General features: G+C 41.5%; 2 protein-coding genes and 1 pseudogene across 2 annotated transcripts in view; 2 read left to right on the top strand and 1 right to left on the bottom strand.

Annotated features, from left to right (window-relative positions):
* The window catches only part of LOC125752798 (translation initiation factor IF-2-like), a 31,491-nt gene extending 8,410 nt beyond the window's left edge, over positions 1–23,081 (top strand). Inside the window, exons 3-5 of the mRNA XM_049095866.1 lie at positions 14,744–14,813; positions 14,899–15,029; positions 22,943–23,081. Of these exons, the coding sequence (XP_048951823.1) occupies positions 14,744–14,813; positions 14,899–14,926 (98 nt within the window). The 3' untranslated portion in view covers positions 14,927–15,029; positions 22,943–23,081. The remainder of the gene's footprint in view (positions 1–14,743; positions 14,814–14,898; positions 15,030–22,942) is intronic.
* The window catches only part of LOC112664045 (translation initiation factor IF-2), a 42,371-nt gene continuing 38,094 nt past the window's right edge, over positions 21,170–25,446 (bottom strand). The window contains exon 10 of the mRNA XM_025453208.3: positions 21,170–24,251. Coding sequence (XP_025308993.3) covers positions 24,160–24,251 — 92 coding nt within the window. The 3' untranslated portion in view covers positions 21,170–24,159. The remainder of the gene's footprint in view (positions 24,252–25,446) is intronic.
* On the top strand, positions 22,739–23,418 carry LOC125752731 (thymidylate synthase-like; annotated as a pseudogene).

A 25,446-nucleotide genomic window follows, 5' to 3' on the forward strand; every position in this document is an offset into this window, starting at 1 on the left:
TCTCAAGGTGGGAGTGGGAGATATGTGATATTTCTCAGGCACTCTCGGCTGCCCAAGAACAGAGGAAGGAAGAGACAATGGTTAAGTGATAAAGATCACAGTCATACAGGACATAAAACTCCATTAGTTTGTAACCGTCTTAATGGTTTACAATAAAAGAGAATAGTCAGACCTCCAGGAACCTAGGCTCCCCTGGAGCCCTAACATCACCTTCCCCTTCATAGGATAAAAAATTGTACATAATCAGTTACTCCTCATACATAAAATGCAGCTTTTTCTGCCCATGGGTCCTATCCCCATGCTTAATAAAACCATTTTTTGCATTGAAAATATCTCAAGAATTCTTTCTTGACAAATCGTTCTTGGACCCAAACACCACATTATATCGGAAAACATTCAGTATTTCCCCACTAAGTATAATGTTAGCTGTAGATTTTTTGTAAATGCTCTTTATTAAATCGAAGAAGGACCTCTCTAGTCCTATTTATCTGAGAGTTTTATTCATGAATGGCTATTGGATTTTGTTGAATACTTTTTCTGTGTCAGTTGGTATGATAGCATGTTGTGTCTTCTTTAGACAGTGGATACAGTGAATTATGTAGAGACATAATTTAGACAATAGTCTTGAGCAATGGAAACCTGGTCATGGCAAAAGAGCCCACAGCAAGCCCCTGGCTGAACACAGACAGGCCTATCAGGTGACCTACCTCACGACATCCTTAGGCCCTAACCAACCAATGGCCCACTTACAACTAGGCATGGTTGCTAAAAAAGAGAAAAGTGCATATATCATCATACCTCCTCATCTTCCTTCTTTAAAAACAGCTCCAACCCCTGCCTTGTGGCAGACAGCCTCTCCTCTGCTGGCGGTATATTCAATCAATTTCTGTCTCCTTTGTGTTCTGCCTTGGGCGAATCCTTTTACCACCCTTGCCACTGGCTTCCACCTGATCTTTGCCCCACACTTGGGGCCCCCCATCTGATTGAAAGAGAGATACCACAAATTATATCAATTAATTTTTTAGTGTTGAACCAACCTTGCACACTCGGAATAATTCCCACTTTGTCATGATGTATAATTCTTTTTATACATTGCTGGATTCAATCTGCTAATATTTTACTGATGATTCAATCTGCTAATGTTTTTGCATTTAAGTTCATTAGGGCTATTGGTTTGCAGTTTTCTTTTGTAATATCTTTGCCTGGTTTAGGTATCAGGATAATATCAGCCTCATAAAATGAGGTGGAAAGTGTTCCTTTCTCTTGTGTATTCCAGATTAGATTGTGTAAAATCAATGTTACTTCTTTAAATATTTCATAGACGTTTCCAGTAAAACCATCTGGGCCTGAAGATTTGTTGATTGGGAGTTATTTAATTAGAAGTGAAATTCTTTGATCTTCACAGGATTTTTAGATTGTCTATTTCATCTTGGTTGAGTTTTGCTAGTTTGTAGTTATTGAGGAATTAACCCAATGCTTCTAAGTTTCTGAAAGTGTTCTTTGTTATTCGTAACAAGCTTCTTTCAACCACACCTGAGTTTCTGTTTGTTTTTTTAATAAAATATTTTATTTATTTAAGAGAAGGAGAGCTCCTGAGACAGCATGAGCTGGGAAGGGGCAGAGGAAGAGGGAGAAGCAGACTCCCCATTGAGTGGGGATCCCCATACAGGGCTCAATTCCAGGATCCTGGGATTCTGACCAGAGCCAAAGGCAGACATTTAACGACTGAGCCACCTAGGCATCCTTCACCGGAGTTTGTGTTAATGCAGGTTCTTTTGGAAAATCCTTAAGGAAGAGGGCTGGTTACTGAACTAAGTGCTTGGAAGATTGGCACTTTCCATCCCACCTTCTGACCTCTGGGGAGGAGAGAGTGACTGGAGGTTGAATCAATCACCAATAGCCAATGATTTAGGCAATCATGCCTAAGTAAGGAAGCCTCCATCAAAAATCTCTGACCTACAGGGTTCAGCGAGCTTCCAGGGTGGTGAACACATGGAAGTGCTGGGAGAGTGGTGAGTCCAGAGAGGTTATGGAAGCACTGCACCCCTTTCCACATACCTTGCTCTATGCATCTCTTCCATCTGGTTGTTTCTGAGTTTTATATATATATAGATTATCTATCTATCTATCTATCTATCTATCTATTCTTTAAAGATTTCATTTATTTGTGAGAGACACACAGAGAGAGGCAGAGAGAGGCAGAGGGAGAAGCAGGCTCCCTGTGGGGAGCCTGATGCAGGACTTGACACCAGAATCATGACCTGAACCAAAGGCAAGATGCTCAACCATTGAGCCACCCAGGTGCACCTATATATATTTTTTAGTAATAAACCTGTAACCTAGTAAGTAAACTTTTTCCTGAGTTCTGTGAGACACTCTAGCAAACTAGTTGAACCCAAGTAAGGGGTTCTGGGAACCTCTGGTTTATAGGTGGTGGGAAGCATGGGTAATGACCTGAACTGGTGATTGGCATCTGAAAGGGAGGGAGGCAATCCAATGGGACTGAACCCTTAGCCTGTGGGATCTGACACTATCTTCAAGTAGACAGTGTCAGAATTGAGTTAAATTGTAGGACACCCAACTGGTATTGCAGAATTACTTGATGTGTGGAAAATTCACATAGCTGGAGTCAGAAGTGAAGTAGTATCATAATACTGAGACTAAAGGAGACAAACCAGGGATTTTTCCTTTACAACAAGTTCATTGTGGGGTAAGTTTCTTTCCTAGTTCTTACTGTTGCACTCAGGATGCTCTTTGAGGAGTATGATGATGCTATAGGCATTCCTCAGTGTCCCTTGATTTTTTTTGAACCTAGCCTGAAGAACATTTTTATTCTTAATGGTAAGAATGGCTACCACATCCTCTGCTATTATCTTGATTTTCTTTGGATAATTTTCATCCCCCAAACTTGCTGACTTTCTTCCACTTGCTCTCTTAGCTCTGGGCTCTCAGGGCATTGGTTCAGCTCAAGTTCTTAGAGAAAACACACCCAATAGGGGCCACAGTCAAGCCCCACCTGGCATTTCCAGGGCATATTTATTACACTTTTTGGTGCCTCTTGGACTCAGATAAAACAGAGTTGGAAAAGACCTTGAAGAGCTAAAATAATAGCTGTATTTTACTGATAAGGAAATAGGCCCAGAGAAGAAGAGATTTTCTCAAGTTCCCTCACTACTAGATGGCAGGAGAGTCACCACAAAAACCTTGGCCTCAAGCCTCTCTGTCCAAAGCACAATAACACACCCCCAAGGAATCCACATCTAAATTTCAGGGGACCTTGGATGAAACATAGGTATTTCCACTGTTAAAACAAAAAGCCCATCCTAGGACAATTTTTTTTTCTTCTTTTAAAGATTTTATTTACTTATTCATGAGACACACAGAGAGAGAGGCAGAGACATAGGCAGAGAAAGAAGTAAGCTTCCTGTGGGGAGCCTGATGCAGGTGGGGCTTGATCCCAGGACCCCGGGATCACAACGTGAGCTGAAGGCAGACGTTCAACCACTGAGCCACCCAGGCATCCCGGACAATTCTTTTATCATAATTCTATAGTCCTATTATTTATACTCAGTCAATTTTCAATTGTGGCTGACACAATGGGATCAAGGAACACAAGTATTAAGTAAAATTTATCACAGCCATAATTAAAGTGTATTGATGTGTTTATCTATAAGACATCGGGCTGCTGCTCCAGAAGATCATCTTCCTGAGAATAGGCACTCTGTCCATATCCCCATTGCCTCCACAGGAAACTGCCAGTTAAAACATTCAGTAAGTATCTGTGGAATGGATAAATAACAGTTACCAGGAATAACTAACTTTTACTGATGTTGTCCAATCCCAATCATATTTCCAAACAAATCCTATCCTGGGTTTATACTGAAGAAATAAAAGCATGGCCTTAGGAAAAGCGTCCAAGACTTGATATATTTATTTAGCTATTATTATTTTTTTAAGATTTTATTTATTTATTCATGAGAGACAGAGAGAGAAGGCAGAGACATAGGCAAAGGTAGAAGTAGGCTCCCTGTGGGGAGCCCAATGCGGAACTCTATCCCAGGACCCCAGGATCACAACCTGAGCCAAAGGCAGAGGCTCAACCACTGAGCCACCCAGGCATCACTAGGTATTATTATTGTTAAAGTAAGCTCTATATCCAACATGAGGCTTGCACTCACAACCCTAAGATTAGGATGTTACATGCTCTATCTACTTAGCCAGCCAGGCACCCCATAAAGCAGTCCAAGATTTCAATACCAGCTTCATCACATATTACATATGCTTTAGTGGATGATTACACTATCCTCTTTCAGTCTATTCTGCTTACATATAAAATACAGAAGGAAGCATTAACCAGGAGAGTTTCTGGATGTTCAAATTAACATCAGTAGAAAAAGCTCCCAATCCCGGCATCATAGTCATTGATGTGCTTCTTAGAAATATCTGAGGAATATATGAAAAATCCACAGCTAACATCATGCTCAGTGGTAAAAAACAGAGTTTTTCCTCTAAGATCAGGAATAAGACAAGGGTGTCCACTCTCACCATTTTTATTCAACACAGTACTGGAAGTCTTAGCTACAGCAGTCAGACAAGAAAAAGACATAAAAGGCATCCAAACTGGTCAGGAAGAAGTACAATTTTCACTATTTGCGATGACATCATACTACATATAGAAAACCCTAAGGACTCTACCATAAAACTAATGGAACTCAGTAAAGTTGCAGAATACAAAATTAATATACAGAAAACCTGTTGCATTTCTACACACTAATAATGAAGTAGCAGAAAGAGAAATTAAGAAAACAAGTCCATTTACAATTGCACCAAAAAGAATAAAATACCTAGGAATAAACTTAACCATGGAGGTGTAAGACCTAAACACCAAAAACTATAAAATGTTGATGAAAGGAATTGAAGATTACATAAACAAATGGGAAAATATTCCATGCTCATGGATTGGGAGAATAAATATTGTTTAAATGTCCATACTACCCAAAACAATATACAGATGCATTAATCTGTATATAATGCAATCCCTATCAAAATAGCAACAACATTTTTCACAGAACTAGAATAAATAATTCTAAAATTTGTATGGAACCACAAAATACCCTGAATAGCCAAAGCAATCTTGAAAAAGAACAAAACTGGAGGTATTGCAATCCCGAATTTCAAGATATACTACAAAGTTGTGGTAACCAAAACAGTGTGGCACTGGAACAAAAATAGATACATAGATTAATAAAACAGAATAAAGAGTCCAGAAATAGACTCATGCTTTTTTGTTGTTGTTGTTAAGTAGGTTCCATGCCCAGTGTGGAGCCCAGTGCAGTGTTTGAACTCGTGACCCAGAGATTAAGACCTGAGCTGAGATCAAGAATCATATGCCTAGGGGTGTCTGGGTGGCTCAGTTGTTTGTCTGCCTTCGGTTTAGATCATGATCCTAGAGTCTTGGGATTGAGCCCTGAGTCAGCTTTTCTCTCCTTCCGCTCCTCCCCCTGCTTATGCTCTCTCTGTGTCTCTCTCAAATAAATAAACAGAATCTAAAAAAAAAAAAAAGAGTCAGATGCTTAACAAACTGAGCCACTCAGGCACCCCTAACCTCATGCTTTTATAGTCAAGTAATCTATAACAAAGGAAGCAAGAATATATATGGAAAAAAAGTGTCTTTAATAAAGGGTGTTGGGAAAATTGGATAGCTACATGCAAAGAATGAAACTGGACCACTATGCCCTACACAAAAACATAACCTCAAAATGGATTAAAGACCCAAATGTGAGACCTCAAATCATAAAATTCCTAGAAGAAAACATAGGCAGTGACCTCTTTGGCATGAGTTGTAGAAACATTTTTCTGGATATGTTTCCTTTGGCAAGGGAAGCAAAAAATTAAACTATTGGGACTACATCAAAATAAAAAGCTTTTGTGCAGTCAAGGAAATCATCAACAAAACAAAAAGAGAATCTACTGAATGGGAAAAGATATTTGCAAATGATGTATCCAATAAGGGGCTTAATATCCACAATATATAAAGAACTTGTACAGCTCAACAACAAAAAAAACAAATAACCCAATTAAAAAATGGGCAGAGGACATGAATAGTCATTTTTCCAAAGAAGACATACAGATGGCCAATAGATACATGAAAAGATGCTCAATATTACTCATCATCAGGGAAATGCAAATCAAAACCACAATGAGATATCACTTCACACCTGTCAGAATAGCTAGAATAAAAAACACTAGAAATAAGTGTTGGCAAGTGAGGATGTGGAGAAAAAGGAACCCCTTACACAAGGGTTGTTGGTGGGAATGTGAGCTGATGCTGCCATGTGGAAAATACTATGGAAGATTTTTTTTTTCATTGGCCAAGGTCATTATATTGTACACCTGAAACTAATATGACACTGTATTAACTAATTATACTTGAATTTTAAGAAATAGCTGGGATACAGCCAAGAAACCACATTTCAAACAAATTCCCCAGGAGATTTTCGTCCAAAGGAAAAGCCCCACCATTAGGCAAACAACTTGAAATGAAGAACCCCCAAGGCCCTAATTGTAATAAGAGTGAGTCAGTGGAAGCCTGCAAGTCCTTTGTTCAGGGTGGTCTTTCAATGGTATGTATCCCTGGGAAAGAATGTCTCAACTGATTTGGCAAACAAAGAAAAACACTGTTTCCCCAGGGCATGTGTTTGGCTCCTTCTGCTCCCCCTTTTCTCCCTCTGCTCTAACTGCTGGGTGATCACAGCTCTCGTGTGGATCATTTCTTCATGAAGTATCCTGTTATTGTCTTCTCCTCTTGGTGAAAGAGAAGACAGAGAATAGTTTGGATCTCCATTGTTCTAGGCTTTCTGCTAAGCCACCTCAGGGAGCTGAAAGAAATCATGACTGATCTAAGGTCAAAAAAGAGGATCCCAGAGGAGCATGAGACCATAAGGGCAGCCCCTCAGGGAGGATTGAACAATGGCATGGTCAAAATCAGATCTTTTAACATGGGGAAAACATATCAACTAATTATGGAGAGGATGCTGCCATGAAAAGAGAGAGGAGGAGGAGGACCATCCAGAGGAGTGTGAGAAGAAAGAAAAATGTGGATTAAATGAAGATGGAAACAAATGATGCTTTAGTTGGTGGGGAGGAGAATATTTACTGTTGAGATAGTCTTGAGAATCTTATCTGCAATCAGAAGCTTCATTAGTACCCAGGACAACTGAGAGTGCTTGCACAGAGAGGGAGGCTCAATATGCCGGAGCTTATAGCCTGAGGCCTTGCTTGTAGTCCAAACTCCAATAAAATTGCCAGTTAACTGTCTGGAGTTACAAGCATACAAATAGAATATAAGGAGAGCTTCCTACCCAGAGAGGCTCTCTGCCCCTTGGTTGTCTAGCCAAACTAACGCCCAAAGCAACCTGCTCTAAAAGTTTACACTCTGGGCATTGTCTATTTTATTTTATTATTATTATTTTTAATTTTATTTATTCATGAGAGACAGAGAGAGAGGCAGAGACACAGGCAGAGGGAGAAGCAGGCTCCACGCAGGGAGCCCAACGTGGGAGTCCGTCCCGGATCTCCAGGATCAAGCCCTGGGCTGAAGGCGGCGCTAAACCACTGAGCCACCCAGGCATCCCGCATCGTCTATTTTAGCAGCCATTTGCAGACTTTTGATACCTTTCTGCCAAAAACTGCCAACCAACCTAAAAACCTTAGGGTTTTTTTTGTTTTGTTTTTGTTTAAACCTTAGGTTTTCTACTGCTGCTTGTTCAATCCTCTATATACAAGTACAATATCAAGGAATACATATTCTTCCCCCCCCTCCTGCTGCAAACACACCTTTATCAAGGACCATCATAAAGTCATTCCTCATTCCTTTTTAATTAAAATAGGCTTTATGGCTCTTTCTCATATAAAAACATAAAAGAATTTTAGATATTTCTTCTTCCTTGCACCCTTTCCAATTTTCAAATGTTCATTCTTAAAAAAAAAAAGTAACTAAAACATAAATGCTACTGAGGTATGATTAATTAATTCAGTAGGAGGGTTCCCCCCCCAACTTTTGATATTCTTCTCAATATACACCAATACCATTTTCCTTTTCCTTACAGTAAAATATATTGATGTTTCATTTAAATTGAGGCCAATTTTGTTTTGTTTTGTTTTGCTTTACATTCCCATGTTTATTGCAGCATTATTTATTCACAATAGCCAAGACATAGAAACAATCTAATGCCCTCCAATGGATGAATGAGTAAGTAAAATGTGATACACACACACACACACACACACACACCTACAGGAATATTATTTAGCCATAAAAAAGAATAAAATTCTGCCATTTGCAACCACATAGATGACCCTAGAGGGCATTTATGCTAAGTGAAATAAGCCAGAGAAAGACAAATAATGTATGGTATCACTTCTATATGAAATCTAAAAAAAAAAAAAAAAGCCAATTTCATAGAAACAGAATAGGATAGTGGTTGCCAGGGGTTGAGAGGAGGAAGAAATGGGGAGATATAGGTTAAGTGTATAAACCTTTAGCTATAAGATATATAAGTTCTGAGCATCTAATGTATGGCATGGTGACTATAATTAATAATACAGCATTATATACTTGAAAGTTGCTGAGAGTACATCTTGAGTGTTCCCAGCACACACACAGGAAAAGAGTTAATTATGAGGTGATGGATATGTTAATTAACCTAGATCTTGGTAATCATTTCATCATCATATTGTACATTTTAAATATATGCAGTTATGGGGGATCCCTGGGTGGCTCAGCAGTTTCGCGTCTGCCTTTGGCCCAGGGCGCGATCCTGGAGTCCCGGGATCGAGTCCCACATCAGGCTCCTGGGCATGGGCCTGCTTATCCCTCTTCCTGTGTCTCTGCCTCTCTCTCTCTATGTCTATCATGAATAAATAAATCTTTAAAAAAATATATGCAGTTATGTTTTTCAATAATTTTTCAATTATTCCTTAATAAAGATGGGAAAAAATTAGAAAAAAAAGTAAAGTACATATTAAGACTTAAATCTAAAAAAAAAAAAGATATAAATCTAAAAATAAATAAAAGATCCCCTGGTACACTTTTGTTCTGGAAATGAAGGGCATCATATGCAACTGATGGAGGACCAAAGAAGTTGTATGTGGGTGTTCAGGGCCAATCTCTTTTTTTTTTTTTTTATTGCTTAATTTAATTTAATTTAATTTTGTGTATTTTTTTATTGGAGTTCAATTTGCCAACATATAGCATAACACCCAGTGCTCATCCCATCAAGTGCCCCCCTCAATGCCCGTCACCCAGTCACCCCATTCCCCCACCCACCTCCCTTTCCACTACCCCTTTTTCGGGTCCCAGAGTTAGGAGTCTCTCATGTTTTGTCACCCTTACTGATATTTCCCACTCATTTTTCTCTCCTTTCCCCTTTATTTCCTTTTGCTATTTTTTATATTCCCCAAATGAATGAGACCATATAATGTTTGTCCTTTTCCAACTGCCTTACTTCACTCAGCATAATACCCTCCAGTTCCATCCACATTGAAGCAAATGGTGGGTATTTGTCATTTCTAATGACTGAGTAATATTCCATTGTATGTATAGACCACATCTTCTTTGTCCATTCATCTTTTGACAGACACCAAGGCTCCTTCCACAGTTTGCTATTGTGGATATTGCTGCTAAAAACATCGGGGTGCAGGTGTCCCGGCGTTTCATTGCATCTGAATCTTTGGGGTAAATCCCCAGCAGTGCAATTGCTGGGTCATAGGGCATTTCTATTTTTAACTCTCTGAGGAACCTCCACACAGTTTTCCAGAGTGGCTGTGCCAGTTCACATTACCACCAACAGTGCAAGAGGGTTCCCCTTTCACCACATCTTCTCCAACATTTGTTGTTTCCTGTTTTGTTAATTTTCAACATTCTCACTGGTGTGAGGTGGTATCTCATTGTGGTTTGGATTTGTATTTTCCTGATGGCATGTGATGCAGAGCATTTTCTCATGTGCTTGTTGGCCATGTGTATGTCTTCTTTGGTGAGATTTCTGTTCATGTCTCTTGCCCATTTCATGATTGGATTGTTTGTTTCTTTGCTGTTGAGTTTAATAAGTTCTTTATAGATCTTGGATTAAATTGAGGCCAATTTTGACCTCCTAATGCCTCACTCTCACTACCTCCTCTGACTGTAGGATGCTTTTGTTTTTGTATGAATATTATTCTTATACTTGTTGGTTTTTCATTTCATTCTGGCTGCATAAGGTCAGTTTACAATTAATCTCCTTGAATATAGCAGTGGACACCCATTTTTAAAAAAGATTTTATTAATTTATTCATGAGAGACACAGAGAGAGAGAGAGAAAGGCAGAGACACAGGCAGAGGGAGAAGCAGGCTCCATGCAGGGAGCCTGATGCGGGACTTGATCCCAGGACTCCAGGATCACTCCCTGAGCCCAAGGCAGATGCTAAACCACTGAGCCACCCAGGGATCCCCTAGATACCCATTTTGATGATGATTTGCACATCTGATGATTTTCTTTATTCTTTCATTCAGGTCACCAATATACTGAACATGAGAGGGCTGGTTTGCTAGAGGTTGCCATAAAGCCATGGATGAATATGGCATATGCAATGCCATATGGCCCATGAATGTGAGTGACCTTTCTATAGATCATGGTCAAATCCGGCCCTTAGGTATTTGGTGGGTAATCCATAACCTGCATGTGCAGTGGCGTTTAGTGGTGTTGCGGCAGACTGTCAAGGGATTCTCAAGTGTGGTAGGTGAGGGACTTATCTGACCCACCTTGTCTCTCCATTCTAACTGAGGTTGAAGCATGAGGCTAAGGAGGATGCCTTGGAGTATCTATCTCTATGGTTCTGCTGCTAGGTTGCTGGTACTACATGTTTGATCCCAGGCACCTCCACATGTACAGCAAAATGTCTATGAAAAAGTGCAGGAAGAAAGACAAGGGGAAATCACTCTTGAAAGTTTTGTCTTACTCTACTCTGCTCTACATCTAGTTATACAGTGCTATTGCATTGTGAAATGTCTCAAACACATTTCTGAGCTCTCTTCTCCAGTGACTATGGGACCTGCCATTATGTTGGAAAAAGACATTCTAATCGAGTCCTTTATTTTAAAAACTATCAAGTCCTAGTTAAAACCCCGTGCTTACATGATGTCACTTAGTAATGAGTTATTAACAATGACAATAAGAATAATCACAGTAACAGATTTAGTGAGCAATTGTATACCAGGTACTATGCTAAGCCTAGTTCAAACATTAACTCATTTAAATCTCCCACTAACTTTTTTACAAAGACTTATTTATTTATTTGAGAGAGAGAGAGAGAAAGAGCTTGAGCAGAGGGAAGGGGCAGAGGGCTTTTATTTATTATTTATTTGAGAGAGAGAGTCCTCAAGCAGACACTCCACTCATCCCAGAGATTGACATGGGGCTTGATCTCAGCACCCTCAGATCATAACATAAGCTGAAACCAAGAGTTGAGCACTCAACCGACTAAGCCACCCAGGCACCCCCCAAATCTCCTAACTTTAGAGGAAGGGTTATTATTAAACATAGTTGACCAGAAAAGATGCTGAAGATTAGGGAGACCAAATCATTTATTTGTTCAAGTGCTTAGGTATTGAAGGTGCAACAGGGAAGTGCACCCAGACTATCTATCTCTAAATACTAAGGAACATCTCCCTGCCCAGAAGATAATCTCTAAATTTAATGATGACTGCCAATTTTTAAAGTACTCTTTGTATACATGCCATTGAATTCTATCAACTTAGAGTAGATCCAGATTTTTAATTTATTCTTTTTATTTAATCCACTAGAATACTGGAAATACACCAATTCCATCTTTTCAAACTCTCCCATTTTCAAAATGAGAGAATATAGTTCTAATTTTTTTAAGTGGCACATAATTCTTTTTTTTAGATTTTTTTTGGTTTATTCATAAGAGACACAAACAGAGAGGCAGAGACCTAAGCAGAGGGAGAAGCGGGAGCCTTGCAGGGAGCCTGGTGTGGGATTCGATTCCAGGACCCCAGGATCATGCCCTGAGCTGAAGGCAGATGCTAAACCACTGAGCCACCCAGACGTCCAAATAATGTTGTTGTTGTTTTTTAATTAGTTTATTCATGAGAGACACAGAGGGAGAGGCAGAGAGACAGGCAGAGACACAGGCAGAGGGAGAAGCAGGCTCTTCAAAAGGAGCCTGATGTGGGACTCGATCCTGGATCCATGCTGTGAGCTGAAGGCAGATGCTCAATCACTAAGCCACCCAGGTTTCCTGAAATAATGTTTTTTTTTTTCTGAAATAATGTTTTTGATAATATATTAGAAATACTTTTCTATAAGCAATTGATAAATCATTGAACACTATATCTGAAACTAAGAATGTATTTTATATTGGCTAACTGAATTCATTTTTTTAAAGATTTTATTTATTTATTCATGAGAGACACACACACACACAGAGGCAGCGACACAGGCAGAGAGAGAAGCAGGCTCCATGCAGGGAGCCCCACGCGGGACTCGATTCCGGGACTCCAGGATCATGCCCTGGGCCAAACGCAGGTGCCAAACCACTGAGCCACCCAGGGATCCTGGCTAACCGAATTCAAATACATAAAGAAATATTTCTCTTGATTATAAAAATAATATAGTGGATGATCAGCAGTCATGCGGAGTAGTTTAACATTTGTATTTAATGTTTGATTACAAATAATATTGCCAACTATTAGCTCGGTTGAGGCCCCTCATAATGAAGTGATATTTATGAATCAATTTGCCTAAGACTGTGAGCCAAAGAGTGGTGCTTGCATTAGCAAGGTATTTAGACCAAAGTCTTCAGAGTTTGGATCCCTGATACACTATCTCTTGTTCACTTAAGCTGGAGTCACTCCTGTCCAGTAGCAACAACAGCCATTAGTAACCAGGCCACATCCCGAACGCCTCTGTCCTAGAATGGGCTTCTACTCATCCTTCAGGTCCCTCTCTTACTCAAGGTTGTCACTGAAATCAGAGGAAATGGAACAGAGAGATCTGTTCACAGAGGCAGAAGTAGTATTTAAGGCAACAGACTTCAGTTAGGAGAACTTAAAAAAAATCTTTTCAAATGTGCGAAGTGATGTTCACGCAGGAATTTAAGGAAGGACCAGGTACTACCTATGGCTCTTCCCAAGAGAAAAGACCTCTGGGAAGAAAGGAGAGTCTGTGTTGAAGATGTGAGATGCGTTGGTCTGTCAGCTCCAAACACTGATTTCCTGAGTACCTGCAAACCAGCTCATTCCCATCAGAGTGTGCTTTCAGGGGCACTAGAGGGCAGGAAGATGAGAAGGGGGATTTGCTTTACTTCCTATTTGCTCACTGTTCCTTTTCTTTTTTCTTTTTTTTAATTTATTTTACTTGAAAGAGAAGAGAGAACATGAGCAGGTGGGGAGGAGCAGAGGGAGATGAAGAAGCAGACTCCACTGAGCAGGGAGCCCAATTCAGGGCTCCTCCCAGGACCCGGAGATCATGTCCTGAGCAGAAGGTAGATGCTTAACCAATAGAGCCAACCACGTGCCCCTACTGTTCCTTTCCTTTTTTTTTTTTTTTTAAGATTTTATTTATTTATTCATGATAGTCACACAGAGAGAGGCAGAGAGGCAGAGAAAGAAGCAGGCTCCATGCAGGGAGCCCGACGTGGGATTCGATCCCGGGTCTCCAGGATCGCGTCCCGGGCCAAAGGCAGGTGCCAAACCGCTGCGCCACCCAGGGATCCCTACTGTTCCTTTCCTACATCACTTCAGCAATGGTTCTTTACCTTGTCAGCTGTTTCTGGTAGTTATAGGTGGCCCCAGATTCTAGTTTTTCTCCTATTCCCAGGACAGTTTTTAGTGTGCCCCTTCCTAGATATTAGCATCAGCAGCCCTATGCGTCCTGCTCTGAGTTCCAATGGCAAATGTGCCCTCTTTAGAGGGCCTGAGGGACTGGCACCAGCACCAGTTTGGCAAAGTCCCTCCTTTGAGGTCTCTAGCTCAGCTCTGTGAGAGGTCTTGTTCAGGCTCTGGAGGCACTGCTGAAGGTGGGCTCCCCCTCCTCCAAAGGTGAAAGCTTTGTTTGCACATTGAGCCTCCAATAACCATTGCTTGGCACTCATCTGCTGCTCTATAAGTGCTCACATCCTAGCTTTGGGGCCAGTGGTTGGTCAAACTCCCATCCCCACCCTTGCCCAGCCCCCATCCTTAGGAGCTTCCACGGAGAAATAGCCTTGTTGTGATGGCACACAGGTCCCCTTGGGGCTGCTTCATGGGCACTTCTCACCAGGTAGGTCCCAGACACTACCAGTTCCCAGCCAGCCCATCAAGGATTCCAAGGATTCCATCTTCCTCTTGGTGTTTCATTTAAGAGACAGGGAGAAGAACTTACCATTTTTTGGTCTGGTATGCAAATTCTCCTAAAATTGTAGCTACAAAGGGTAAAAAGGTAAAAGGCTGGCAGAAGAGAGCAAAGAACAGGAGTGTGAGAACAGAAGATGAATCAGGGAAGAAAAGAGAGAGAGGAAGGGAGTTGGAGCAGGGGATAGGAAGCTTTTGTATAAAATCTCATCTCTTTTCAGATCCAGATGGTATTTTCTGCTGTCAAGGCCCACATGAGACCATCAGAACTGAAAGAGCAATATTCCTTCCTGACCTGGGAAGCCCAGGATCTGGGTCTGGCACTGACTTTCTTGTTATGTCTGTTGTGTGCAGCCTCCTGCTGGATACTATGGTTCAGCTCTGTTCTGCCATCTTCTGTCTTGGCCCACAGCTGCTTCTGGAAGTAAGTGCAGAGGAGTTACCCCCTTCAGGGGGGTTTCTGGGCAGCTTCTAAACAAGCATCTCTTGCTTTCTTCCTTTCCCCACAGATGCTCCCCCAGGCTACAGGGACAATAGGGAAGACAGAAGCTCCCTGGTTTGCTGACACAATCTCACTATCCTGAAGCCTGATTGTAGGACTGGCCTTCTCGCTGCACCCATGGAGCTGACTTTTGGAGATGTGAGTTGTCATCCTTCTCCCTTGGGTTCAGGAGGCCTTCATTTATTCTCAGCCCTGCCACCATTGTCTTTGTAACCTCAACTTCCTCTGCTGTAAAGTGGGCCCATATGTGACTCCTTTATTTCTCACCACTGAGTGCTCAAAGTGTCCCTGACATCTTGGATTTACAACAAACTAAAGGAACTAGTTTCTGAGATTAGACCAGCCGTGTCCCCTTTACCATATTCACTGTTGGGACTCTGCCTGCGGTGGACTGATAATCTCTCTCTAGCACTCCTCCTCCAGAGTCCATGTGCTCTGGAGCAGCTTAGATGTAGTCAGGCCTCAGGTGGAGTGGCCTAAGATGTTCCTCATCTCCTCCTCTGACCTCTCCTCCTCCATCTTCAGTTTGGTTGTAGTCATTCAGATACATACCTTCAGCACTCTGCTCCAAATGACAAGCACAATTAATCCATTTGTCATTGCTCTGTAGTATCCACTATTGGAATATACCACAATTTATCCTTTGTATTACTGATGGGCTCTCATGTAGATTTTAATTTACAATTTTAATTAATTAATTTAGAGAGAGTGGGGGGAGGGGCAGAGGGAAAAGGAGAGAATCTCAAGCAGACTCTGCATTGAGCACAGAGCCTAGCATGGGGCTCGATCTCATGACCCTGAGATCATGACCTGAGCCTAAATCAAGAGTAGATGCTTAGCTGAGCCATCCACGTGCCCCTGTAGATTCTATTTTTTTACCTTAACCCACTGTGCCACTGTGACTGTTCTACTAAATATCATCTGATGAAGATGGTATGATTTTCCATTGGAAGCCCCTTCTAGCTGTCTTCTATGGTATTTTGATATGTCCCCACCATTCTTTGAAGTCTTCCTTGATTATGGTCTAGTCAAAGCCCATCTTGGCAATGATCTACCTGAGCAACCCCAGGGTCAGGTGAAGGCTGAAAGCAGTGTTCATTGACCCTATGCCAATTTTCCCACCATCTAGCCAGCAGACCAACACCACACAGTAGTGTTGTTATATTAATTTCTGAGGGGATCAAGGTAGCAGGCCCATTTGGGACTACCTGATTCATTCATGGGGGCAGGGTTTTCTTTACTTTCAGTTGATCATTGGAGGACAGGAGTTAAAATAAAAAGCTTGTGCTGTAGCCAGTCCAAGTTTACCTGAATCTCATTAAAGAGCAGGATCACAAATTATGTATGCAGACTAAATGCATTTTGCTTAATATTTGCTGATGATAATACAGAAGTGGAAAATTGTTTCCTAACTTTCCACCAACCCCAGCAGTACATAGCTGTGATTACTTTTTCTGGGTCACCCTGTAGGTTTGTGGAGATGAGGAGGCCCAGATTCTGCTCATGAGATAGGTAGCTCTAAAGGTTGAGAGACTATCAGACTCATACGTCTTGATGCTTCAGAGAGCAAGACTGTGTTTGTTGCTTGGTTTCTGGAAGTTTGAATTCATAGGACTAGAGTGTATGGCAACATCCACTGAGGTTTGATCTGCAGACAGAAAATAGAAGAAACCTAAACAAGAGTCTTTTAGTCTATCCTACCGATGGCTGGAGTGGGAGCCATGCAGTCCTAAAGACTAAGAACATAGTGAGAGTCTGTAGAAGACAGGCCAAGTGGTGGGATGGGAAAGCAACACTATTGAAGCAAAGGGTAAGCTCCCTCCTTGTTGCAGGACTCAGTGCTCACCACCAGGACTTGGTGATATCCTTGCTCAAGGCTTCTATCAATTGGATGGCCAAACCCCTACCACTTCTTCCTTAGCTGCCAGTTTACTCTCCAGATCTTTCTTTTCTAAAGGGAGTGATGATGGCCTTCTCCCTTTTTCAGGAGAGAGGTGTTTAACCTTGAGTATGCAAATGTACAAACAGCCTGTCAAATTTTACAGTGAACACACCTAACTGGATTTGCCTTTCCATTTAAAGAGAAGGGAGAGAGGTCAGCGAAGAGCTCAAGAATGTAAAAGCTAGTGGGCCTTCAGAGATCAAATAAGTCCTGTTCCATCATTCATGGAATAGGGGACAGCGGTTCAAGAAGGCTGAGGGAGTAGCTAAGGACACACAACCATCTGGTGGGAGACAGATGAAAGGCTCCAATCATGAGGGAGCCAACAGTCATCAGAGGCTGATGGGCCACCTTTGTGGGGACAAGGAACAAGGCTTCACAGAAGTCTTGTGTTCTTTTGATGAGGTTTAGGAGAGAAAGGAACCATCAGAGAAAGCAAAAAAGAATTGGCTAAAGAATTAGCTAAGCCACGACTACCAGATTTTTACCTGGAGATCAGTATTCTTCAAAGGGACTTTGTATCTCATTACACTGTAGGAATATTCTAAGAATATCATGAAAAGCCTAAGCTGTTGTACTTTTTTTCCTTGGATGTGCCTTTTATTTTTCCTAATATAGCCCAGATCAAGTAAGTCTGAATTTCTAATAAGTTTTGATAACCATTTTTAAAGGTCTTCAGGTGAATGTAAGGTACAGCCAAAATTGAGAACCTAAATTTCTTAATCTCACCCTTTCCTTGGATGTGCCTTCTATTTTTCCTACTATAGCACAGAGGTAATGCTCTGCCTTCTGACAGATCATTCTCTCCCTTAGGGCCATGGCTGTCTTAGTAATTACTGTTTTACCTTCTCGCTGTGCATCTTTTGAAAAGATTTTATTTATTTGACAGAGAGAGAGCATAAGCAAGTGGAGCCTAGGCAGAGGGAGTGGGAGAAACAGACTTCCTGCTGATCAGGGAGCCTCATGCAGGGCTGGATGAGGCTGGTGTGAGGCCTGATGTGGGGCTCCATGTGTGGTCTGATCCCAGGACCCTGGGATCATGACCTGAGCCAAAGGCAGACCTTTGACTGACTGAACTACCCAGGTGTCCCTCGGTGCATTTTTATAAATCAGGCACATGGATTCCCTTTATCCAAGGCTAAATCATAGCTAGCTCCCCTTTCATACCTTTGTGTGTGTGTTTAAAAATGGCTTGAGGAAAAAAAAATGGATTGAGGAAGTGGAAAGTATTACAAAAATCTAAGACCAGAACTGCAGCTCTCAGTTGTTTAGGACTGAACATTGGCATCAGAGCTGGATGGTCCCAAATCTTTTAAAATTGACCAGCACCAAAGCTGCTTGAGGACCTGTGCCCCTCAAGTGTCAACAGGGTCAGGCCCCCAAGGGTCAGGCTGGAGGTCCTTCCTGAGAGGTCTGGGACTCCTGTTGGAACAGAGTGACCCAGATGCTGCAGCCTGGCAGCTCCATCTCTGGTTTCAGTGCAGGTTTATTCAGTTTTATATTTTATTCCAGGCAAGTGCTTATTACATGGATAGTATTGATGTCTCAATACCTCAGCATTTTGCTATACTGAAAACTTGACATAACAAAGACAAAGTTGGGGCAGCCAACTTTGCTCCGTGGTTTGGCATCTGCCTTTGGCCCAGAGCGTGGGCTCCCTGCAGGGAGCCTGCTTCTCCCTCTGCCTGTGTCTCTGCCTCTCTCTCTCTCTGTGTCTCTCATGAATAAATAAATAAATCTTAAAAAAACAAAACAAAAAACAAAGGCAAAGTTGGACGCCTGGGTGGCTCAGCAGTTGAGCATCTGCCTTCGGCTCAGGGCGTGATCCCGGTCTCAGGATCAAGTCCCACATTGGGCTCCATGTGAGGAGCCTGCTTCCCCCTCTGCCTGTGTCTCTGACTCTCTCTGTGTGTCTCTCATGAATAAATAAAATAAAATCTTTTTTAAAAAAAGAGTCTTTAAAAAAAACAAACAAAGGCAAAGTAAAAAAGAATGACAATGGGATGGTACACAGAGCCTAAGATGACAAGACAAGTGAGGGGCCTGTTGAGGGTGGAGATAGAAAGTGGGAGGACACAAACAGGAGTATGGGCCAATTGTGGGATATTCGTATAATAAATAGTACTTAGCCTCAAAAAGAGACTAATGACTGATACATATAACAACAAGGATGAATTTCAAGAGTGTTATGATGAGCTAAAGAAGCAGGTTGCAAAGCAATAAATAGTTTATGGTCCCCTGGATATGTGGTGGGGGGCGGGGCAGACTCTGATTCAGGCTGGTGGACTGGTCTCATCCTTGACTTCTTCAAAATAGCATGGGACCTGGTCATTGTAATAGTATGACTAAGCAGTATTGTGATCTGGTTCCAAATTTGACATGGGATGTGTTTCCCAAAGCAATCCTCTCTCATTAATTCATTCTTCTGTTTCTTGTTGCCTCCATTGCTTTCCTTTCCCTGAATCCACAGTTACCCATTTAACAGGCAGTTGAGGTACACCTGAGGTGGTTTTCTCCCTGTCATCGTACCCTCTGACCTCAAAAGTCACTGAACCTGTGGCAGCCCAGAGTGCTGGAAGCCCATCTCTTCACCTTTCCATTTTCTTGGCACTCATGTTGGTTGAGAGTTAACCTCTTGAGGATCTCCTCTTGGGTGCTGGTCTTCAGTTGTCCATTATCCTTCAAGGGAACTCTCCTGTATGTATACTTTCTCCTGAAGCCCAGTTAAAGTTTCTGTTGGCTATCCCTGGGAAAGAGCAACAGACTCTCAGAAGTAAGGGGACCTAAAGCATCTGATGCTCTAGGTCTTGAAACCCTGCCCTTTGCATCTATTTCTGGACTGACTTCCCTCCAGTGCATCTTCTAAAGTCCTCCAGGTGAAAACAGTTTTCTTTCTTTTCTTTTTTTTTTAAAGATTTATTTATTTATGATAGAGCGAGCGAGAGAGAGAGAGGCAGAGACACAGGAGGAGGGAGAAGCGGGCTCCATTCTGGGAGCCTGACGTGGGACTCGATCCCGGGACTCCAGGATCACACCCTGGGCCAAAGGCAGGCACTAAACTGCTGAGCCACCCAGGGATCCTGAAAACAGCTTTCAATGAGGCCATGAGATGCAGCTGCTGAACACATGGAAGACCAGTGACAGCACAGCTTCATAAACTTGACACTAAGGAGGAAACTAACTCCAGGTCAGATTTTCAGGAGGTTGTTTTGGGGCAGAATACAGAGAAGAAAGAAAAAAAGGGAAGGAAATAAGATAGATGGGAACATAACAATCAGTATTACAATGGGGAGTCCTATTATTGAGGGGCAGCGAAAGAGGCGAATGATTTTCGTTCATTTATTTTCTCAAGTTGTGCGTTGGTTAATTGACTTTATTGATTTTGGTCCTGGGTTTTCCGGGTAGTAGTGTTTTGAAACCTTCAATTGGAATAAGATAAATAGAGTTAAAACTATGGAGAGAATTATGATAAATCAAGTAGATGTGTCTAGTTGTGGCATTTCATTAAGGAGAGGTTTAAACTCTCAGTCTTTAACTTAAAAGGTTAACACTTTATAGCTCTTAATGAGTTAGACTAGTTTATATTATACTATTAGGGCAGATCAGGTTTCGAAGTATGATAGGGGGACTATTTCAAGAACAATAGGCATAAAGCTGTGGTTAGATCCGCAGATTTCGGAGCATTGGCTGTAATATAGCCCTGGTCTTATGGCTATTAGGGTAGTTTGGTTCAGTCGTCCTGGGATAGCATCAGTTTTTAGGCCTAGTGATGGCACGGCTCATGAGTGTAGTATGTCTTCTGAAGAGATAAGTATTTGGATAGTCATTTCTATTGCGAGAATGACTTGGTTATCGACTTCTAATAGTTGTAGCTCTCCTGGCTTTAGTTCGTGTGTAGGGATCATGTAAGAGTCAAAGTTTAAGTCTTCATAGTCGGTATATTCATAGCTTCAGTATTAATGGTGACCTATTGTTTTTACAGTTAAGGATGGATTATTAATTTCTTCTATTATATTAAGAATTTGTAGAGAGGGTAATGCGATTAGGATTAAGATAATGGCTGGTAGAATGGTTCATACTGTTTCTATTTCTTGTGAGTCTATTGTGCTTGTGTGAGTTAATTTAGTAGTGAGCATTAGTGAAATAATGTAGAGAACTAAAGAGCTGATTAGAAATACAATTATTAGTGTATGGTCATGAAAATGAAGTAGCTCCTCTATAATAGGGGAGGTTGCGTCCTGTAATCCGAGTTGAAATGGGTACGCCATAGAGATATATAGGGGTTTCACCTATAATTTAACTTTGACAAAGTCATGTAATGTTTTACTAATATCTCCTGATTGAGAAAGACATAATGGTTATGACATTGGCTTGAAACCAATTTTAGGGGGTTCGATTCCTTCCTTTCTTATTTTTGGATCACATATGTAGGTTCTTCGAACGTGTGGTATGGAGGGGGACATCCATGTAGTCACTCAATGTTAGTTGTAGTAAGTTCTACTATAGCAACTTCTCGTTTGGATGCAAAGGCTTCCCAGATCATAAAAATTATAAGCATCACCGCTGTAAGCGAGATAAACGATCCTATAGAGGAGACGGTATTTCAGGTAGTATATGCATCTGGGTAGTCAGAGTATCGACGAGGTATTCCAGATAAACCTAGGAAATGTTGAGGGAAGAAACGTTATATTGACTCCTACAAATATAATTGTAAAGTGAATTTTTGCTCAAGTGTCGTTGAGAGTATACCCTGAAAATAAGGGGAATCAGTGAGCAAATCCACCTATAATAGCAAATACTGCTCCTATTGAGAGTACATAGTGGAAGTGGGCTACAACATAATATGTATCGTGAAGAACAATGTCTAGGGATGAGTTAGCTAAAACAATGCCTGTTAATCCACCTACTGTGAACAGGAATATAAACCCTAGAGCCCATAGTATAGCTGGAGATCATTTGATATTTCCTCCATGAAGTGTTGCTAATCAGCTAAATACTTTAACTCCTGTTGGGATAGCAATAATTATAGTAGCAGATGTAAAATATGCTAGTGTGTCTACATCCATCCCTACAGTAAATATATGGTGAGCCCATACAATAAAGCCTAGGAACCCAATAGATATCATTGCTCAAACCATTCCTATGTAGCCGAAGGGCTCTTTTTTCCCTGAATAATATGTAACAATGTGAGAAATATTCCGAATCCGGGCAGGATAAGAATGTAAACTTCAGGATGCCCGAAGAATCAGAATAGGTGTTGATATAGGATAGGGTCTCCTCCTCCAGCGGGATCAAAAAATGTTGTATTAAGATTCCGGTCTGTTAAAAGTATTGTAATTCCAGCAGCCAGTACAGGCAGGGATAGTAAGAGTAGAACTGCTGTAATTAGTACTGATCATACAACAGGGGAGTTTGATACTGGGATATTGCAGGGGGTTTTATGTTGATAATAGTAGTGATGAAATTAATTGCCCCTAAATAGAAGAGACTCGGCTAAGTGTAAGGAGAAAATTGTAAGGTCAACGGATGCTCCTGCATGGGCCAGATTGCCAGCCAGTGGGGGGTATACGGTTCCTCCCGTTCCTGCACCTGCTTCTACCATAGAGATGCTAATAGTAGAAGAAAGGATGGAGGAAGGAGTCAGAAGCTCATGTTATTTATTCGGGGGAATGCCATGTCTGGGGCGCCAATTATTAGCGGAACTAGTCAATTTCCGAATCCCCCAATTATAATGGGTATAACCATAAAGAAAACTATTACGAAAGCACGGGCAGTTACGACTACATTATAAATCTGGTCATCTCCTAATAGGGTACTGGGTTGACCTAGTTCGGCTCGAATTAGGAGGCTTAAGGCAGTGCCTACTATACCGGTTCATGCTCCAAACAGTAAATATAAAGTACCAATGTCTTTGTGGTTAGTGGAAAATAATCACCGGTTAATGAACATAGGTAAAATGGCTGATAAAAGCATTAGACTGTAAATCTAAAGATAGGGGTTTAAGTCCTCTTTTTGTCAAGTCTGTGGTGAATTATTCATATTGAATTGCAAATTCAAAGAAGCAGCCTAGACGCTGCCTGGGCTTCTCCCGCCTTTTTTTCCTACGCAGCTTCAGATTACTCAGGTCAAGGAGGAGACCAACTGCAAAAGGTGACTGACACCATCAAGACCAACCCTGATGACAGAAGAACCATCCTGTGTGGTTGGAATCCAAAGGATCTTCCTCTTAAGGCCCTATGTCCCTGCCATGACCTATGCCAGTTCTATGAATGATGAGCTGTCCTGCCAGTTGTACCACAGGTCACATAGGCCTGGGTGTGCCCCTCAACATTACCAGCTACACAGGCCTTGCTCGCCTACATGACCGCACACATCACAGGCCTGAAGCCAGGTAACTTTGTAGGTACTTTGAGAGATGCACATATTTACCTAAATCACGTTGAGATGCTGAAAATGCTCAAAATGCTTCTAAAAGTTGAGGCAATTGATGACTTCAAGGCCGAAGACTTTCAGATTGAGGGGTACAATCCTCACTCTACTATTTTTTTTTCTCACTCTACTATTAAAATGGAAATGGCTATTTAATAAAGTGTTTTAAGGAGGTGTTTGAAGGGTATTCAGTCTATAGGAGTTTGATAGAATGCCCAAGTGAAAGCTCATTTGCCCTAGAGGAAGAAGTAATTAGGTCAAAAAGCTTGGGGACCAGCAGTTATTATTCATTAATTTTTAAGTATGTTGCCACTGGCAAACAATCTTGATGGCTCTCTTAGTAACAAAAGGCCCTGAGTTTGGGTAACTCACCAAGGATATGTGAAGATGCCAAGACTGGGAATAAAGTCAGGAGAGTGAAAATTTATATACTCTTAAAAATGTGTACATGCATTTCAAGCTCATATTTTTATGAAGAAGTGAGTGCATTTCAAGAATTACATATAAGCTATTCCCCCAAACTTGAGCGAACTGAATAACACAGGCAGTCATAATAATGTATTTATGATTTGTGATCATAAATATTTAAATTTATATTTGCTTTATATATTGCTGTATTAAAGAAATGTTCTGCAAAAGAAAAAAAAAGAAATAGCTAATAGAGAAAATTCATTTTTCTTTTAACCTTTTCTATGAATTTCTGGCCATTATGAGTTTTATTCTTGCCTCACAAATTTTCCTCTTTATAGGCATTCAATACATGTAAACAGTTTTTAAATAAGAATTTATTAATTTGATCCATTCATTTAAAGATACCTCCAAGTTCACAGCCAAGAATGCTGTTTGATAGGGCTGGAAAGTTCTGGAGACCATTCTTCTAGACATCCAGACATCATGTCACAAGACGTCTTGAGCAGAGCGCAAAGGGTGACTCTGAGCATATGAATGAGGGGTTGCAAGGGAGACACCTGGAATGGACTGTCTGGTGCCTGAGGAGGGAGAGACAGAGACCATGAGATTCTCTTCACTGACTGCTCCAAGCAGAAACTGATGTTCCCTTCCCTCCTCATTCATACTTAGGGGAGGGAGAGAGCCCAAGCTAGTATCCAGTTCACAGCCAGTGACTCCCTGATTATCTGCAAAGATGGAGCAATGGACTAATACAGGAAATGTGAATTTCCCAGAATAATTTGCTCCTACACCCCTAGGGATGTGTAGATGGGACCTTATAAGCAACAGCAGCCTTTTCAAAATTGGGAATAACTATTACAGTTTTGGCCATGGTGGGTCTGGGCAGTTTTTGCACTTTCCACTTCTTCTCTTTGCTTCTACAACTGGCTACTGCTGTGGAAAGGAGGAACATGGAAGTGACTAAGTTGGGGTTTTGCCCTCTGTAAGTCTGAAAATTCCACTTTGCTTTCCCAAAAGCCCCTTCCTTGTTGTAGAGCTGAGGTACCCAACTCCAGGTTCTACCCATGGAAACCAGATGTGGATACTGTCATAGGGAATTTAAAAACCCAGCAAGTCATACATTCTGGAGACAGATGCTCTCAAAAATCTGCTTTCCTGGGCAGCCCGGGTGGCTCAGCGGTTTAGCGCTGTCTTTGGCCCAGGGTGTGATCCTGGAGACCCAAAATCGAGTCCTATGTCGGGCTCCCTGCATGGAGCCTGCTTCTCCCTCTGCCTGTGTCTCTGCCTCAATCTCTGTCTCTCATGAATAAATAAATAAAATCTTTAAAAAAAAAAAAAGATATGCTTTCCTGCAACCAGCAAAAACCTGGGGGCTTCATGCACAAGCACAACGGTGTGATGTAGCTGAGTGACACTATAATTGGCCACGCACTCATGGGCAGTGGCTGAAGTTCTGGGATAGTCTTTCTCATGAATTAGCTATTACTGTGATGTCGTAGGGGGTATCCCAGTGACAGCATCACATGGAAAGTATGGAACCAAGGGCCACTCACATCTGGGAAATGGCAGGTGGCATCCAGGGCACGTGGTAGTGGCAGGAAAGTGGATGTGATCTTCCCTCTGCTGATGTGGGCATATGCAAGCCCACAAGCTTGGCACTGCACCAGGTAGTGTAGGGAGTTATAAGAGTGGGCATCAATCATGTCAGATAGCCCTGAGCATGAGCCCTAGCCCACACTGGGGCGAGATGCTTAGTGTTTTCATTTATAAAGT

The sequence above is a fragment of the Canis lupus genome, chromosome 17, assembly GCF_003254725.2.
Source record: "Canis lupus dingo isolate Sandy chromosome 17, ASM325472v2, whole genome shotgun sequence".
NCBI classification, from domain to species: domain Eukaryota; kingdom Metazoa; phylum Chordata; class Mammalia; order Carnivora; family Canidae; genus Canis; species Canis lupus.